Here is a 19,229-nt window from a genome sequence, read left to right as displayed (position 1 = left end):
ACAAAGAATGGAGCCCTGAGGAACGCCCGCTGTGACTCGCATTGCCTATTGCCCGTTTGTTCGTCTAGTACAGCAGTGCTCTACTCTGGAAGTATCTCTTAAGGAACTGGCTCATTCTTTTATGCCACGCTGCGGCATTGGTCTATTCGAGGCTGGATGGCTCGTTGACTTCCCACACTTTGGCAGCAACATCAGTTTCTGCACCGTCCTCATTTAGGGGATTACCATCATCTAAAGACTTCAGCAGTAGCATCCTAAACGGATATGCCAGGATCGCAGCTTTCAGCGCCACGGTTGGTATTCCATCCGGACCGGGGGTTTTCTTTGATTTTAGTCACATCGACGCTTCTTTGAGCTCGTCGTTAGTCACTTACCACTCGGCTGTGTTACCTCCTTCTTCTTCGCCGTACGATGTAGGTGACCAGGTAGTTGAATCGTGATTCGGGAAGAGACCCTCAACGATTATCTTTAGCTTACCCGGGATATATTTCAGTTGGTGTTGACGGACCCTTGTCTTCGTCATGACGACTCAGTACGCGTCCCCCAGGGATTGCTGTTTATTTCTCAGCACAGCTACTTATGGTAATTGGCTTGCTAAGCTTGATCTCCCGTTTTAAAGAGTCCCTACCTTCTCAAAACGTCGCATGCGCTCCTCTCTCACTCTCCGATCTTACGCTCTGAGTCCGCCTTCTGGATCTAAGACAAGCAGCGTGTAGCGTACTGAGCTACTCATTTAACCCGTAAGCTGCACGCCGTCTACTGCATGGCCCTAGTTTTCGTGACATTGTAACGTCACAAGCCGTCACAATCCTTCTTGTTAGATCAGCTGCATCAACGTACTTGATTCCGTTGTTCGCCGAAGTAACTCAACAAAGAGGTTTTCGTTAAAGGCTTTCGTCTTTCACTTTAGCTTGCGGCTCGTAATTCTTCGAGCTACAGCAGGGTTCCATTGGCCGATGCGGTAGCGAATCGCCTGGTGGTCAGGGTTACCATATTCACGGATTTTTCTGTAATGTAACAGATTTTTTTTCACAATTTTTGATCACAGATTCTTTTTTACAGATGACAGATTTTTGGCATATTGATGAAAATTTCACAGATTTTTGAAAATGTTGCGATTTTTCACAGATTTTTTGGAAAATTATCACAGATTTTCACAAATATTTCTCCTGTTTAAGTCATCACAGATGGTAAAAAGACTTTTTTGACCGAAACACAGATTTCAATGTGGCATCCCTGCTGGTGGTCTCTATGGGGATACTTCTCTCACACTCTCCAGTCCATGTTCGCCGTCAGTCAAGGAAAAAAAGTGGCGAAATTTCTCTCCGTACTGATATCCGTTTCGTGAACCAATAAGCTCCCAGCTCCTCGCTTCGCCGCGAGCTACTTGTTATAGTCCTCGGCGGTTGAGCTAGCCTCCACAACGTGCCGTCAGGTAGGTGTCGAGTCTGCAGCCAATTTTCACTACAAGGAAATATTTTCACAAGATGACTTTTGCAAATGAAACTTTGAGAATTTTATTTAAAATTTTAGGCAGAAATTTGTTTAACATATTGAATTTTTTCAAAATTCTCCAAAATATTTCGGGGGGGAGGGTTTCGTCCCCAAACCCCCCCCCCCCCCGCTACTACGCCACTGCATATAGCGCTGCCTCTCATTGTGTAGCTCAAGTTATGTGAAACCCATTATACAATGTGTTTTCGTTAAAAAACATTTTGTTTTGTAAAAGTTTTGGGCGATATTGTGTTTTCGAGCATACCAAGTAAATTTTATTTAATTTTAAACACTCTCAATTGATTTTATTTTTCGATAGTGCGTAAAATGAGCTATCAGTATCCGTATAGATATTAAATCCATCCATTGGTTAAAGTTATTCTTTAAATAGTTTTTGTAATATATGCGGTTGAAGTAAGTTGGCGGTGACGCATGCGGGGCAAGTTGGCACTACTATTTACAGTGCAAATATAGTCATCAAATATTGTTATTTTTGGAATTCACTCCAAAGTAAAACTGTGTATCTCGTCAAAGCAGGGGATATTTATTTCGGCCAATCGCCTGAAGGATTTCGAAAATATGCTTTTGAATATGGAATACGTGTCAAAGTAAAATGCCGGGGTATTGAGACTGAAATATATTGGCAATTGTCGGTTAATATGCAGTAGGATTCCGTTTTTGGCAACAATATTTTTTTTCAGTTGCCAAAACTGCGCCAAAAATGGAACCTTACCTTAAAAGCTTTTATTTTCAATTTGTGACATCACAAGTGTCACAAGAACATTAATTATATAAGAATATGTGAAATGGAATGAAATAATAGAAAAAATCAACAAATTTAACTTTATTCGCTATGCCCCCTTCATAAAATATAGTGATATGACTCCTATGTTTGGAAATAAAGTCAAAAGCGATATCCATTATTACAACAAAATGATTATTGAGCACTTTACAAAAGATTTACAATGAACAAAATTAATGTTGCCAAAACCGGAACCCGTTTGTTGCCAAAAATGGAATCTTACTGTACAATTTTATCGAAAAAAACATTCAGCACGAACCTTATAATTATAATAATTGAATCTACTTTTTCTGGCGTACCCGGGGCCGGGGTAAATTGGCGGGATTTCTGCGTCACATATTTTTGTCTATAAAAACAAAGACAATGTAACAAAAACTTTGAAAAAATTCAGGGATGTTGGCTACAGCCGCATGTTCTATTCAAGATCTATGTACATCAAAGCGGTATAAAATGGGAACTGAAAACACCGCAAACTAGCCCCGGTCTCCCTTATACTTTTTTGTTTAAAGTGAGTCTGCGTCTACTTCCGTGGTAGTCGTGGGATACGTGCAAAGTGAAATAAGAATGTAATAGACATTTCCACAATTCTATTGAACAAAACCAGCTAATGAATCATAGTTTGGATAAATGAGAAAGGCGCAATTGCACCACTAGGTGGATTAATACAGGTTTTTGTAGTTATCTTAGCTCCACAGGTTCCTTGGTCCCGGTGCAGTGTGCGCATGCGTAAAGACGGTACTGTATGTATTGAATTCTTTTGTTGAAAGTTTTTCTGAGCGACACATGCAACTATTTCGAAAATTTATTGTGAGATGACTGGATTATAAGCGTTCAAAATCTATGCACTGTTCGTTACGTATGAAACAAAGACGTAATCCTACGTCAAAATAGAAGCCTATCGACGCTTTAATACAAACTATATCTAATTACTCCCCAACATAATGTCAATCATGATTACATATTCACTTTATCAATTTGTTTCATTTATTGTTTAAATCTATGATCTAAAAAGAAATAAACAAACACCAGCACAGTGTCTTGAACCTTAATGGTCTCTAATAATTTGTTGATAAGTTTAAATGAGTACTCCTACAAACACATGCAAAGTAAAATTTAATTGAATTTTTCAGTCACAAAAATTTTATGTTAGAAAAAAAATATATTCTAGAATGGCAACCCTTGCCGCTCAATGCTCACTTGTTGTTATCAGTAGTAAACAGACGCGAGCTTTCGAGACGACGCTAAAGTGGTTGGCAGACAAAACCATAGCCGTCGCCGTAGTTTAGCGTCAGTCGGCGGCGGAACAAGACACGAAGAGTACGGGTGACACTCGTACCGGTTAGAATCTCGTGAAGTAAACGAAGATTCTGTGAGTTTTGTTAGTTGGAAATTGTAAGGTGTAGGTGAACATATTTATGACATTTTTTGGTAATTCAAAAGTTCGCGTTTTCCTATCGACAGTATCCTGATTGTCCTAGAGCAAGCAAGAAAATCGGTAAGCGTGTTTGTAACTGAATTTGAGCGTGGGTTGCGAAGAGAGACAGCCAGGGGAAAAAGTTCGGAAAGCTTTCGCTCACCGGACAACTCCAACGGGCAAACAGCGTGGTGAGTGTTGCTGGCACGTGCATCATTCAGTGATTAGAGTGAGAGTTTGCAATCTCGGTGTTGTTGGCATATGTTCAGTTTTAAGTTCGATTTATTGTGCAATCACTCGAATACTGTGCGGAGTGAAGTGAGTTCAGTCTATAGTGTCAAAGTATATTGTCATCATACGATCAAGAATTGAGCCGGTTAAAAATAGTCATATTCGTTGGTAGACCGGGACGGAAAGAGGCAAACACAATCGAATTAAATGTGTAGACCAAATTAGGTCCAATTGAGTCGCGCCGCTTCTACTGCTGCTGCTGCTGTTGCTGTTACCACTAAAAGGGGCACGGAACAACGGGGCAAGGTAAATTGATAGCGGCGTGGTGGAGTGAAACGGAAAGGTTTTCTTTTCGTTTTCTCGATTGGATGCTGAGAATGTTATCAACCGAGGGCGAACATGGCGGAGGTCATGCGGAGCACTGAGATGAGAATGATGTTGTGTATGTCTGCGTGTCGTGTGATTCTTTTGATGTTCGTGAAAAGCCTAAACTCTTTTGGCATGCTTTGATGAGTTTGTTTTTTTTTCCGGATGTGCTAACTGCTTTGAACAACAACTCTGTTCCACTCAATTATATAAACGTTATTCGAACATTATCTTGGAAGTTAGTTCAGGTTCAAATGGAAATTTACCTGATTATTGAATAAGTATCAATTACTGTAGAAAACAACCAGTTCGTTGCTATCAAGATAACCACAAATCGTCATTACGAACTTTGGCCTTTATTGTCTGTCCAGCTGGCACTGTTGGGCCGGTGTTATTCGAACACAAAGGTGCACTGTGCCGTTTGCCTGTTATCAAAGACCTTCCTACTTAAACCAACCAGAATTATCAGCTATAAGTTCAACGGCTTCTTTTTATTGGAAATTGTCTTCCACATGCAGGAAATTCGGATGGTGTTCACCTATCTAACTATACGTTGTTAATATTAAGCTGAGATTAGAAATGCATTTATCTTTAGAATAATTATCATTTTTATCAAATTTGAAACACGTGCCGAATACTTACTAAGGTTCCTTTTTGAAATGGATTTATTCAATATACATCATGTACATGTCGTTTCCGATGCCACCTTGCACCTGTTTGTGATAACCCTGGTCACCCAGTTAACCTTAGGAGAGATTTAGAACAGTCGCTGCCTACTATGCCTACCTGTATCACTATCACTATGCAATGGCCGAGCAATCGCAGCAAGTTTTATCAATATTTATTGATTGCTCCTTATTTATTATTATTCATTCGACATGTGTCATAACTGATCGGTTGCAGGGTTGGAAGGTAAACACACAAGCGGCTCTGGCCATTGCAACGTTCAATAACGCAATCGTTCTTCAACAATGTTGGGGTATTTCGGTTGTGTGGTTACGGTAAATGTCAACGAACCGCAAACGTATTTCACATTAGAGTATATATTAGAATTACATTGACCTTGGAAGACATACGTAAGCAGTAAGTTTTGGTGATTTGTTTCGAATGCTCACATGAGTGCAACGTCTTAATGATACGATGAGTTATTGTGACTCGCAAACCGATTAACGATTGGAGGCTATGATGAAGCACAGGCACGCAATCACTTCTCGGTTGCGGCTGGTCTCGACATGGAAAAGGTTAGTGATGAGTCGTTACTATCTGCGTGACAGTGACTCACATACAACGGTTGGCGCTGTCGATTGGCTAGGGATCGTTGTTTATAAAGTTTCGTACGACGTGATTGTGGAACCGATTGCCGAGAATGTTTAGATGCAACTGAGGAGGTAATGTTTATAAGCGCTCGTGATAGTTCATGATAATAGACCGTACCATATAGCTCAAGGATTTTTGAGTAAACACCTTTTTACTTCTACTAATATGTAGCTAGTTTTATTACTTAATATTGTTCTACCAGAGACTAAAAAACCGAGTAAAAATATTATTCAACTTTAAAATGTGAACTAACGTGAAACTGGCTAAATGTCAGTCATTGGTGTCTTCGGAAATATTTATTAACGGAACAAGCACCTCCTTCTGATACTGTATGTCCAAAGATTCATCCTCCTAAAAGTGAGATATCTTCTGAGAGCTATTCAATAAAACGCAATCTTCATAAATAATCATCAAAATGTTAAAAAAAAATATTATTGTTCTGTACCCGCCGATAGAACATTTCAAATTTAGTCTCAGATGAAAGAGGGAGTATCTAAAGATTCGATTAGTGAGTACTTCAGCGATACTGATTTTTTGTTTAAATATTGTTCTACACTGATAATATAAATTCGTAAATATAATGAAATCGATCATGCAATGCACGAATTCATTCGTCGTTTTCGGCAACGAAGTATTTTCGTGCATTGTAAATAGTAGGTTTCGCTCATTTCATGAACAAGAATGGCCGCTTGGTGAACGAAAGCTTTTGTAAATTTTGCACATTGAATGTATAATGCACGAATGTTATCGTTGATAACGACAATATTTTTAGTGAATGAAACGAAATGTTTTGTATCTTTTATTAAACGTGTGTGAATTCATTTCGTTTATCTTAGAAAAGTGCAAATAAGCAATCAAATGAAAATTCGATTACATCAGTGGATCTTATCAGGCCCGCGCGCAGAAAATTCTCAAGGGGGGTTTTGATTTTTTAATGTTTATTTTAAAAGAAACGTACAGAAACCCTCAAACTTTGAAGATTTTTTCAGAGGCCTGGACCTAGTCCTGTGAACCAAACGACTCAGCTCAATAAATTGGGTAAATGTTTGTTATTGAGAAGGAGTCATCAAAAGACACCGCTGCATAGTGGTCGGAAACTCCAAAAACGGGAACTAAATTCACTAGAGACCAAACCATCGAATATATTCACAGCGTTTCTTTGGACGAATCGTTCGTAGGAATATTCCCCACAATCCGAAAAAAATAAAATTAGGCCTGGTTTACTACGATCAAACTAAAAAAAAATAATTTTATACTGACGAGGTAAAAGTTGGTGTCTTCGACAAAGTTTTAGAAATGCTCGTAATGAAGAATTTTGTCGAACAACGTAAACTTGTAGGACTTAAAGTTATCGATTTCTAAAACGTTTTCTATAGCAACACCCTTAAATTTAGTTTTTTAATCCAGCTTTTACGTGCCATAACGACGGTCTAAATTATTTAGTTAGTAATACGTTTTATTGCCACTTTTTGACAATAATCGTTTACGTCATCCTTCCAGTGAGAGAAAGTCATCCTACGTAAGTCCAATGCGTTGGATGTTTATGCAATGAACGCGCCGACATCCTCAACTGGGCGTTGCTGTCAAGCTGGCGTAAACGATTATTGTCAAAAATGGGCAATAAAACGTATTACGCACTAAAAAATTTAGACTGCCATTATGGTACGTAAAAAGCTGGATATAACTTTTTCCACTGTGACTTTTCGTGCAAACCATGTTCCAAACAAATGTGGTGGCATTAAAACCACATTAAATTGTTGAAGTTACTGTAAGTAAAAATACTCATTCGTTTCAAAGTTATTGAAGATTTTAACATTTTGTACCATTAATTACAACATATTTCGAAAAAAACGGAAATTTTTTTGCTTCCGTTGATTTTTATATGGAAAAACTACAAGGGGCAGCCCTCTGGGGTTGCACGAACTGTAGACGTAGGACTATAATGCTTCAGGACATTATACATGCGAGCTACAACATAGCTCCTACGCCGCACATACCCCTCTCCCCTGCCTAACCATGTATCTGACATGAGCAAATATAAGAATACGTTTTTCAATACACTAACCTTGCCGGTGTACCACGAAATTGCTACTTGAGGAAGCTTAAACATTTTCCTATACAATCAACCCGAGTTTTTGACGGAATTCTATCTGTAGCTCTTATTTTGTGCGAAAATATCACCCCTCTTCACTTGGGGTTTCTTTTCGAAACACTCTTATTGTTCTTTTTCACATTTTCAGAACACTTTTTCAAATGCACTTTTATCACACACCACTGAAAAAAAAAAACCCGCGAAACTTTAATCATTTACTAAATAAACTTCAAATTTTCTTCCAATGTGCAGATGACCGAAGGAAAATGTCCGAAAACTCATTTGTGCGTTTGAATTTTCACTTTGAATTCCATTTTTTCTGAATGTAAACAAGCGCGTCGGTGCCTAGCATCAAGCGTGCGTTCCTGGCTTCTACATATCTTCACCTTAAAGTAAAATATTTATTTTCTTACGTATAGTTTAAGCACAACCAAGCAACATCGAATGTTGCATGTTGAACCAAACCTTTTTGGTTATCAGGTCATTGCATTTGTAGTAGGTGATCGAATTCGATTAAACTTATTTGAGAAGATCTGAAGAAAAAACAGAAAACCATGACCGAACTAATATCTGTAACTAAATCTTTATAGCACAAGATCAGCTTTTAAAAATTTGTAAAAACTTTTCGACTGTGTGTGGTAAAAAAACTCAGGACTGGTGCAGAAAAATCAAATTTTAGACAATATAATCACATTTCATGTATAGACCAAGCTTTCTAGTTATAATTTGCCATTATTGTAACTTTCCTAAAGTACGGCTACAAATGTAGCGAATACAGTGGTCTTAATCATATATCGAAACTATAAATATACAAGAATCGACAACAATTTTACAATTTTAAATGCGTTTTTGCAACGGTTTTTCGAGTGGCAGTGTATTCAATCATAAATAGGCTTTGTAGTATGTACCTATTAGCAGAATCAAAATAGAATAGGCTGAATAATAAACTTTCGTTGTGCTTTCCATCGATCCGCGTAAATTTGTTGCTAAGAAATTTTTCGTCTTTGCGCAGTGAAAGCACAGATTGCTATCATGCAGGTTACGCATGCAACCACTAACAAACAGGAATGCCACATTGAAATCTGTGTTTCGGTCAAAAATGTATTTTTACCATCTGTTACAACTGAAACAGGAAAACAAAATCTGTGATAAATTTCCAAAAAATCTGTGAAAAATCACAATATTTCCAAAAATCTGTGAAATTTTCATCAAAATGCTAAAAATCTGCCATCTGTGAAAAATGATCTGTGATCAAAAATTGTGAAAAAACATTCCTTTCATATCAAGCGTTGAAATGTGTAGGACGCTTATGAATGTCGAGATGAGGTCCGTGTTAGGGAAAGTCTTACGCAAATTTGTGAAAATTGTATATGTTATCCCTATTTATTGCATATTTACGGATTTTCTAATAGTGTGCTAATAAAATACAAAGATGAAATTGATAATAATTTTTTACTGGCAATTTTCTAAATCGATTAGTGTTTATATCATGAAAATCCATCAACAATCAAGAAAACGTAAGAGAAAAATTTGTCAGTTGTCTTACATTAACCCAATGTTTCCACAATAATACGGATTTTTCAATAGTGTACAGTTGAAATACCAATTTATAGTTACAACCAATTTTTAAGTTGGACTTCTCTGAATCGATTAGTATTTAATTGACGCAAATCCATCAACCATTAACAACTACTCTCAATTAAAATTATGCCACATTTTTGTGACGAAATCAGATTTTAATTTTACACGAGCACAACACAAAAGAAAGCATAGTGCTTGAACGGGTAGCGTACCTCCACAGCCAGTGTAACGGACATATAACTCAGCTACACAGAAAACACACAGCGCAGTGCTCTGCTCCGCCCGCCGTTCAACAGGCAACTGAGCTTGTCCGGCCAAATCCGTTCTTAAAATAGTCGATGATGACGTCATTCATAGAAGCGTAGCGCGCTAGGTACACCAACCTGTCGTGCCGGACTTGGGAATTGCTATCTACTGTGTGTAAATTCGCGATATTTTGACTAGGTTGTATATTATTTAAATTTTTAATGCCATGATATAAAAATCTTTGGGTTTACCTATTGGAATCTATTCTTAGAAGCATTTCGGGGCGATGTGCGTAAAAAAATTGAAAATTTATCGTGAGATGGCTGAATTATATGCACACCAAAAAAATCTGAATTTAATCGTTGACGTAATTCCAAACTTGCCATAATCTAACAATCTGTAATTGACAAAATGACGAAATATAGCTGTATTCTGTTTAATTTTATATGGAAGATGCACTTTCCATGTGCAGTGCTATAAAATTACACTCTTCGACATTTTAAACAAACGCCATATGTGGAGTAAAATTACGCGACTCGCAAAATTCAAGGACATGTAAAATTAAAATATTCATAGGGTTCTAGAGTGCCATGCATCAAACCTTCTGTAAAATTTAGTAATTTCTCCCGATTCCGAACTTTTAACTTCAATTCGCGAACCGGCCTTCGACGTTGAAGGTGGACTGTATAATTTTCCGTTTGGTTGGATTTCGGATCTCAACCGATAAAGCTTACCCGCTTGATGTGCTTGTTGATATAAAACTAAACTTTATTCCTAAATTGTCCCCCTTTTTTTTGCTGTTGTGTGGTTGTGGTAGTGTTAATTTTGATTGTAGTTTTAGTACATTTCATTTTTCATAGCATGTAGGTATATAAATCTAGTGTGTAGTATATAAGTATAGTTTAAGTGTTAGGTACAGGATCCTAGGGTTACCCGTAGATTTAAGTTCAAAAATATTTTTAATTATATTTAGGGTTAAGAAGAAATTCAATAAATTCATTTTATTTCTGTTGACGATTTAACACCTTCTTATCTTTATTATGCATCGTCTGAACATTGAAAATAATGCCTGCTCGTCCATTTTGGTTTGCACCATATACACAGTTGAAGTTGGTGTTAAAAAATTTAAAATTCTTCTATAACTCTAAAACGGATGAGTATTTTTACAAGAGGTGTACGCCGCGCCGCCGATTTCAGGTCTTCAAAAATATTTTTACATGCAGTCTTCAACAGTATTATGTGGTTTTAATACCTCAACATTTGTCTGGAACATGGTTTGCACGAAAGCTCACAGTGAAAAATGTTAAATTAAAAAAACTAAATTTAAGGGGGTCGCCTTAGAAAACGCTTTATAATCGAAGTCCTGCAAGTTCAAGTTGTTCAACAAAATTCTTCATTATGAGTATTTCTAAAACTTTGTCGAAGACACCAACTTTCTACCTCGTCAATTTTTCTAGTTCAATCATAGTAAGCCATGCCTCAATTTATTTTTTATCAGATTGTGGGTAATATTCATACGAACAATTCTTCCAAAGACACGCTATGAATATATTCGATGGTTTGGCCAAGGGGTTTCCAACAGCATTGATTAAAATTCCTCGATTACTCTGGATTATTTGGAAACAAAGCGAGTTCTTGTTGGAATTACTTTGGATTATTCAATTATTTTAAGCGGAAACTTAGCAAATTGGTCGCTATTATCTAATAAATTAATAAATATAATAAAAATAAACACCTTTAAAACATTCTAGCTCTGCTGGATTATTCTCACTACAAAAATCCTAAACCATGTGAACCGACAAAAAAATTCAAAACGACTCACAGTGGCACCTTCCCATTCAAAGATGCGACAAAATTATAAAAATTGGTTTATTTGGCTAAAAATTGTGTTTTTAACTAATTTTGGGTCGCTGAATCCATTTCTGCTATCAGTTTTGAAATTCCATAATTCTTTTTTTCGACTCCTTTTATGTAAACCCAATTGAAGGCGTTGGTCGTTGAAAGGTTAATATACACGTTAATAATAGTAGTCAATAACATCAGATAGCAGAAAAGGTTGCCAAAACTAGTAAAAATTACTAATTTTTCAGTAATATGATGTCGAGTAGGCAACCAATTTGGAAGAAGATTCATGAGCTACAGGGCGTCTCCAAATGGGTATTTTCAAAAACATAGATATAACAACTTCGGCGCAAAAATGCGCAAGATGAGGCCTATATATTTTGAAACTACACTAAATTTGGAGTCAGATTCATGATAAGTGACCCATGGGGGATCATCTCAGAAATTGGAAGAGGTATAAAGATAAATTACTGAAACGCCATTGAATTTTTCAATTGCTTTTTCTTGATACAGAACAAAGGTAAATCATTTCTGTACAAAAAGCTCATATCTATAGTTTAGTATATTCATTCTTCTTTTCAAAAAACTTAAAACTACTCCAATAGGCTGTGTAACTTTTGAGATATCGCCATTTGAAGTTCGAAGGTGCGAACAATTATATGGAAAAGAATTGAATTGTAATCATCGACATCACTTGCTTCAACGACATGTGAAAAATTCATTTTTAAGCTTGATCTTGAGCTTGTGCGACCACCCCTGGCTGCTACTCCGTTATCGATCTGGACTAGCTGAAGTTGCACAGAGAATAAGTAGATAATCATGCTTGGGAATAGCGAAACATCTTTCAATGTGCAACTCCTTATAATCCTAAAGTATTGATCAATACCGGCGCCGGCCAGACCCGAACGTAGATCGCGGAAGGAAAGGGAAGGAATGGTTAGTCCGATACTTGCTTTTGCTAGAGGCCGTATATACTATTGCGCACTCCACAAGTATCACGGGAGGAGGATATTATTGTTAGTAAGAGTATAGAAGTTGGATCACTTCTTCTTTACGATCCACCAAACTCATAGACCGGGGACCAATGGATTTACTTTCCTTCCGAAGGAAGACGTGACCACAGATTTTTTCACCTCAGAAAAATCTCAACGACCTCGGCTGGAATTGAACTCAGGCAATTTGGAATTAGTGGCGGTCACGCTTACCACTCAACCACCGGCGCCGTCACGACATGTAAAAAATTCATTTTTCATCCGATTATCGCAAAATTTTGAGATACTTTTTTTCGAACCAAGAGAAAAATAAAATAAATATTTTCGAAAAAATTCCAAGACATTGATTTTTGGGGTTTTGTCACTCATCGTGCCACTGTGTCGTTTGATTTTTTTTTTATGATTTCACACAATCTTTAATTTTTTTTATAAAATTATAAAAGGCAAGCGGTATGCTTCTTCCTCAGGGTTCATCTCTTAGCTTCCTTTTGTACAATTTGCTTGTAAACGACATCTATGAATATCTTGTAAATAACGCTAACGCAACATGCAGATGTTGGAGTGGTCTCCGTAATAGAATCCAAAGCCATCGATCTGCAAGGTACTTTGGATAGTTTGTCTGCTTCAACTTTCAACCGGGTGTAAGGTTTCCATGCAGAAAACAAAGCTAGCCGTATTTTCAAGGAAGCGTGATACAGTACAAGTACAGCTTCAGTTTATGTCTCAGAATTAGCCGTAATTTGGGATATCCTTGGGATCGTTGACACCCTGCCTGTACACCATTATTTCTTCTTTACGGATAGTATAAGTTGTATAGAGTCCCTCCGTTCGATGAAGCGTTGAAAGCACTCCTAGAATTTTCTGGGGAAAGCACGGAAGCTCCTGAGTGTTTTTTTAGAAACCCTACCAGATTAGTACCTTAGTTTGGGTCCCTTCGAATTGCTCCATTCCGGGTAATAAGAAGTCGCAAACTCTAGCTAAGGTGAGTGCATTAGAAAGTGATTTTTATGAAAGATCAATTCACTTCAACGAATTTTATATGTATTTTTCTCGTCAAGGGACACTCGAAAGAAAGCAAATCTCGTGGAACAGTAAAGACTTAGGAAGGTGGCAACATTCTATAATCCCACAAGTATCCACGAAAGCCTGTTTTAAGGGAGTAGATATGGGTTGTAATTTAATTCGAGTGATGCCCATGCCAAGTCATACGTTGGATGCGTATTCCCAGTATATTGGGCTTGTAGAGAATGATCTTTGAACTTGTGGCGAAGGATTATCACGACATCGAACATGTTGTCTGGTCATGAGACGAGTACTGTGGCGCCATATCTCAGATAAGTTATTTCTTTTGGATTCTGGATGTGCTGGCGATAAATATCCAAACATATTTCTTCACTTTTCTCTATCATTCTCTGATCTCTACAACAAGACTAGCAGAAAATTTATCGTTGCACTCTTGAAAATCGAATGCAAATAACGGACTGAAGTTTGGGTCTTTAAAAAAGACCAGCCGCGTGCCAAAATGGTACAAGTTTGTATTCGTCTTGTTTCTGTCATCGTTTTCCGCCATCTCTTTAGTGTCCCTAATATGCTCTCTACTACTAAATCCCCCGAATGACGCTCTCGTGTATTTCCAAAGAATTGATCCCCCGTGTGAATGTTTTCCAAATAATATTTTGCGCGCCTACCAAGTGCCGAAAAGCGTTTCTCCTAGTTTAAAATGCTAAGAGGTATCCAAATGTTTTTGATTGCCTCCCTATTTCTTAATTAAATTCAGTCAATATCTTAGGTCCTAAGACATTCAATTTGGAGTATACAAAAAATGAGAGCAAATATGTGAAAATCAACATATAATGAGTCGTGTAGTAATGAATTACTTTACGATTACTTTATGATTAACTGATTATATTGTGTTTATGGCTGATTACGTGAATTATTTTAATAATACAGACAATTACCCTGCTTAATATTGATTACCAAAGTAATCAACGGATTACCGAATTATTTCGAAAAATCGAAGTAATTCTTGATTAAGTGTCACTATTTTGGCTCGTTGGAAACCCCTTGGGTTTGGCCTCTAGTGAATTAAGTTCACGTTTTTAGCATTTCCGACCACTGTGCGCTGCCTGCTAGTTCGTGGTGGATTCGGATTGGTTTGTAGTAGTTGTTAAGCCAACCGACTAAACCTACACCTCACCTTGGATTGCGTTCTTGCTTATTTTGTTTTGTCTTAATCGTCATGTTTTTATGCATAGCTACTTTTCTTTACTTGCTGTCCAACCTTCGCGAAATATCTGACCGGCTCAGGTCTGCTGCAAATATCGTCACCTGTTGAGACATGAACCGATCCGGGGGTGTCGACCATAAGGATTTTCATCTGTTTACAACCACCTTCGCAGCGCTTCTTGTCCTTCTTGGTGTTAGTCGTTCCTATTTATCTGCTAGCTGGTGCTGAGAACTTCTCGGCGGCGGTATTTCACCCTATACCGTGCCCATTTTCGCGATCCATTTCGCTGCCACTCCAACTTCGTGTTTTTCCTCCTTAGCTGCCGTTGCTAGCCCGCTGACCAACATCTGCAATCCTTTGAATTATTTTTCTATATCTACAAGTGTAACACTAGTAAAATATTCCTTTGAGATATTTGCTGTAACTTAAATATATTCCAATACGTAGACCGAGATATTTTGGATAAAAATTGCTCATTTATTAAAACTTGCTGTTATGTAATATATTCGTGTTATGGTGGAGTTAAACTTCAAATCGTTTGCTTCAATTTCATAAATATGAATTTGAATGTTTTGTGCTCCACTGGTCCGTAACTGACACGAACTTGCTACCTTTTTAGTCGATAAATTTATTTATCGTCTATCTGGTAGCAAGTAGTGACGAGTGGAACACGAAACATTGAAATCCAACAATTCTTAGGTGCTGTGTTCGCGTATTGGTTCATCCAAATTTTGGGCCAAGGCGTTGAACAGAGATAGCGACTCTGTTCCAACTGATTTAAATACAATACAATAAGAATACGATTGAATTAGGTTTAGCACGCTGCCACTGACTACGCGATGACCTACAATTTTTTGCCATTATGGTGCACTTGACGCTTACTCTCACTTTTCCTTTTCCTTGTATACTAATCATCGAAAGTATTCCTATAAACGAGCTAACATACCTGAGCTTTTCGGGTTTATCTGATAAGCGTCCTTATCAACAGGTAACGAACCGCTGAACAAATGCCTAGTGCCAGTAGAAGGGTGAAAGGTTACATGAAATATTTGCCAATACATGCGCATATTAGACAGCGTTCACTTTGTTTACGCTGTTGCCTGCGAAGTGATTGTAGAACGTGATTAACTTGATAGCAGACACTAATCTACAGTAATGCAATATTGAACCAATTCGTCATAGAGATTGTGATAGAAAAATAGGAGCAAGGAATGAAAATATATAGCTGAAACTTTCTATAGAATTTAGTAACTTCAGCTTCTTCGTGCCCTTCGTCACTAGATAAATCATTAGCATGACAAGTAATCGGGCTGTCGATAACTGAAACTCACGCGTATTTTCCTTGTTTGGTTAACAGTAGGCTATGCTTATGTTTCGGTCTGTTGATTTGACTCTCAAAACAGATTCCATCAGTTGTTTTATAAACATTTTTTTTGTATTCCGTAACTTTTGTTCATATTATTATAAACAACGCTTCACACTCTGTTCACAGATGACCACGACCAACGGCGAGCTGCTGGGGCTTGCATTCATGGCATTCTTCATCATCACGTTTTCGTCCACCGCCCGCTACTATGTCAAGTTCCTGTGTTTCATCTTATTCTCAGTGGTGTGCGCCGTCGGACCAATTCCGTTCATGCTGCTAAGGCCACGGGACTATCGGAATGCCTTGTAAGTAAATGACGTTTAACATTAAAATCCAACCTTACACGTGCTTAGTTTGATACAGCTTTGTACTGAATTTTACATCAATAAATAACAATCGATTTGTCGTATAGTCATTAATTTGGTTCTGATAATGCATTCGTTTCTACGAAATAAACGAAAAAAATTGGTTCCCATGTAATGAGCTTATGCGTCTCATTCAATAGAAGACTTGTAATGCGATTGAGCCAATATAATTAAAGCCATTCATTGCCAATGTTTACCAACGCGCAACAGTTCAACTCCCCGCTTTGCTTTGTCATCATCGATTACTCGAGTGGGGCCGACTGGGGGTCGGGGAATAACGCTCCCTGTAAATAATTGACCACGCATCGTCCGGCTGATGAACTTTATTCCCCACCCGCAGGACGCTTCAATGTTCCATGCGTTCTTTTGTTTCCATTGCCGATTGCGTGCTGAAGCTATCAAGCCATGAATTATCGGTTTTATGAACAACGACAGTTTTATTGCCTTTCTTGCCCCTCGAGCTCATATTTTGTTTGCGTATTTACTTGTAGACTGCCCGCCTATCTGTGCCGAAAGTTTGGGGCGATCCTGGGAGCCTCGTTCGAAGTTCGTGGAAAGGAGAACATTAACCAACAGCATGGCGGAGTGGTGCTAATGAATCACCAGAGCGCGTTGGATCTTATCGGTGAGTTTGAGCAGTCGTGAGTTGGCACTTTGCAATAAGGATATTAGGTTATTTTGTTGTATTTTTCGGTCAAGAGAACTTTTTTGTGCACAAAGGCACCTATAATTTTTAATAAGTTAGGATTTAGGTTTCTTTTTCATTGTCTCATCAGTATAAGGCTACTGACTTGACCACTGCATAAACGTTAAATCTGAAATGAAACACGATTAGACTACAAATCAAAACATCTGTGCTTACTGAATATGGTCCGTGGCCTGTCGCTTGCCTGTGGATACTAGCATTGTTCCATTTTCGATTTAACGTCGTTATAGTTGTCAAATCGACTGTCATATACTGATGAGACTAATCTTTGTTGACCAGTAGGGTTCTGCGTTTCATATGATTTGTTTGCTTGCGTGTTTAACTTTTATTTGAAGAAAAAATAAAATGGTAACAGTACCAAAAAAACCAAAAGAAGCCATGAAAATAAAAATAGCAACAAATTGTAAAAATTCCTTGGTCTCAGTTCTAGTTTTATTCCTCCAACTTACCAGTCAAATTTCGATTTTCAGTGCTGGCCTATCTGTGGCCCATCATCGGCCGAGCGACGGTGGTGGCCAAGCGGGAGGTGCTGTACATGATCCCCTTCGGAACGGCTAGCTGGCTGTGGGGAACGCTTTTCATCGACCGGAATAACCGTAGCTTAGCTAGAACTACAATCAACAAAGAGTCGAAAGCTATCAATGATAAGCATGTAAGTGGTGTTTCGAGTTCATTGTTCGAAATAGTATCTTTATAAACGTGCTATTTTTTGCAGGCCAAAATTCTCTTCTTCCCCGAAGGAACACGAGGCAATGGAGATAGTTTGCTTCCGTTCAAGAAAGGTTCATTCCATGTCGCCATCGAATCGCAAGGGTTCATCCAACCGGTGGTTATCTCCAAGTATCATTTCCTAAACTCGAAGGCGAAAATTTTCAATCGAGGTTAATAAAGAAACTTATTTTAAAATAAAACACTAATGCTGTCGATTCTAGGTAAAAACATCATAAAAATCCTGCCGGAAATTCCCTGCGCAGGTCTGTCCAAGGACGATATCCTGCCGCTAATGGACCGGGTCTATCAGCAAATGCAGACCGAGTACGACGCTCTGAGTGATGAATCGCTTGCGATTAATAATCTCAGCAAAAGCCTTTGAATGCCACCAGACAATGCTAAACTGAAAGCAGCAAATCAACAACAGGACCGGGTTTGATAATTGGCACTATGTTGGGTTGACGGTTAGGATCCTTTAGGAGATAGCTAGTGTGGAGAAATTTTACCTTTATGTCTGCTTCAATCAGAAGCAGAACCACGTTCATTGAAAAATGTCCGTTTTTAAATTAAAAATACTAGCACAAAAGTACGAGAGAGAAATTGTTTAAGTGATTAATCTTCCCCGCCCGCCCGAAACGGTTGCCAGAGTTTGAATAAGTTATTCCTATTGACGATGATTCAGTAGAACAAATTAAATGAATGCAACTGTAACTGTTTACTGCTGAATTATAGTTTTCAGCATTTTAGTTTGACGGGAATCCTGTGAAAATAAAACGGGTTATATGTCTAAAATGACGAGCGGATCGATCGATTTGATATAATGATCTATTATAAGCTAAAAAGTCCTATAGTCCTATAGATATATGTTTATTTTAGAGTCACTAATGCTATACACAGACAAATACAAAGCAGCTATATAGACAAAATGAACAAAATAAAAAGCTTTATAGTGAGGAGAGTTTACAAAGAGGATAATTTATGTTCTTGTGATACAGAGTGAGTAATCGTAAAATAAACGCATATTGAGTATAATTGACGTCCGTATTTAATCCACTTCGAAATAAACAAATGTTATGCAGTTCTATTTTAAAGTGTATGCATTGAAAGTTTTTACCATGTAGTCAATGTAGCCTAGTACGTGTCAAATCTGAACGCGTACCGAAAAATACTTAATAGCCCAAGTAGACAAATTGTTCACGGTATCTTGCAATGACTGTTGCAGATTTTTGTCCTATAACAAAGATTACAAGTTGCCTAAGCATGCAAGAACTGAAAAGACATTCATCGATGAGCTCTGGCAAAGGTCCAACTAGCTATATCGTGTTGTTGTCCATGCTACTGCAGCTTCTCTAAAAGAACATTAATAGAAACGGAATACAAATCTCTTTTCATCTCCAAGAAAATTTATGTCATTTTCTCTTTGCCAGCATAGGTCATTTGAATTTCGGTGGAGAGCAGTGCAAGGCTATCATTCGTA

At 37.8% G+C, this 19,229-nt stretch overlaps 2 protein-coding genes across 3 annotated transcripts in view; one reads left to right on the top strand and one right to left on the bottom strand.

Annotated features, from left to right (window-relative positions):
• Positions 1–5,098, bottom strand: part of LOC131681961 (odorant receptor 85b-like) — a 48,964-nt gene extending 43,866 nt beyond the window's left edge. Inside the window, exons 1-2 of the mRNA XM_058963081.1 lie at positions 4,950–5,098; positions 4,574–4,874 (exon numbers count right to left, since the gene is read on the bottom strand). The gene's annotated coding sequence lies outside the window, so the exon portion shown is untranslated. The remainder of the gene's footprint in view (positions 1–4,573; positions 4,875–4,949) is intronic.
• LOC131681960 (1-acyl-sn-glycerol-3-phosphate acyltransferase alpha) lies at positions 3,578–18,784 on the top strand. Of its 2 annotated transcripts, none has more exons than XM_058963079.1 (6): positions 3,578–3,901; positions 16,097–16,275; positions 16,827–16,960; positions 17,512–17,693; positions 17,757–17,922; positions 17,974–18,784. In XM_058963079.1, the coding sequence occupies exons 2-6, from the start codon at positions 16,097–16,099 to the stop codon at positions 18,132–18,134; spliced, it is 822 nt and encodes a 273-aa protein (XP_058819062.1). In that variant the 5' UTR covers positions 3,578–3,901; the 3' UTR covers positions 18,135–18,784. The 2 variants fall into 2 exon arrangements, with proteins under 2 accessions (XP_058819062.1, XP_058819061.1); XM_058963078.1 differs by having other exon boundaries at positions 3,578–4,247.
• Positions 18,785–19,229: the final 445 nt, after the last annotated feature.

Source organism: Topomyia yanbarensis, chromosome 2 (genome assembly GCF_030247195.1).
Source record: "Topomyia yanbarensis strain Yona2022 chromosome 2, ASM3024719v1, whole genome shotgun sequence".
Classification (NCBI taxonomy): Eukaryota; Metazoa; Arthropoda; class Insecta; order Diptera; family Culicidae; genus Topomyia; species Topomyia yanbarensis.
This window is presented reverse-complemented; position numbering and strand designations above follow the sequence as displayed.

Excerpts from the sequence above, each read along its gene's own strand:
- LOC131681960 (XM_058963079.1), top strand. The coding sequence starts at position 16,097 with ATGACCACGACCAACGGCGAGCTGCTGGGGCTTGCATTCATGGCATTC. Across the intron at positions 16,276-16,826 it reads CGGGACTATCGGAATGCCTT|ACTGCCCGCCTATCTGTGCC; the intron begins GTAAGTAAATGA and ends ATTTACTTGTAG. Across the intron at positions 17,923-17,973 it reads GGCGAAAATTTTCAATCGAG|GTAAAAACATCATAAAAATC; the intron begins GTTAATAAAGAA and ends TGTCGATTCTAG.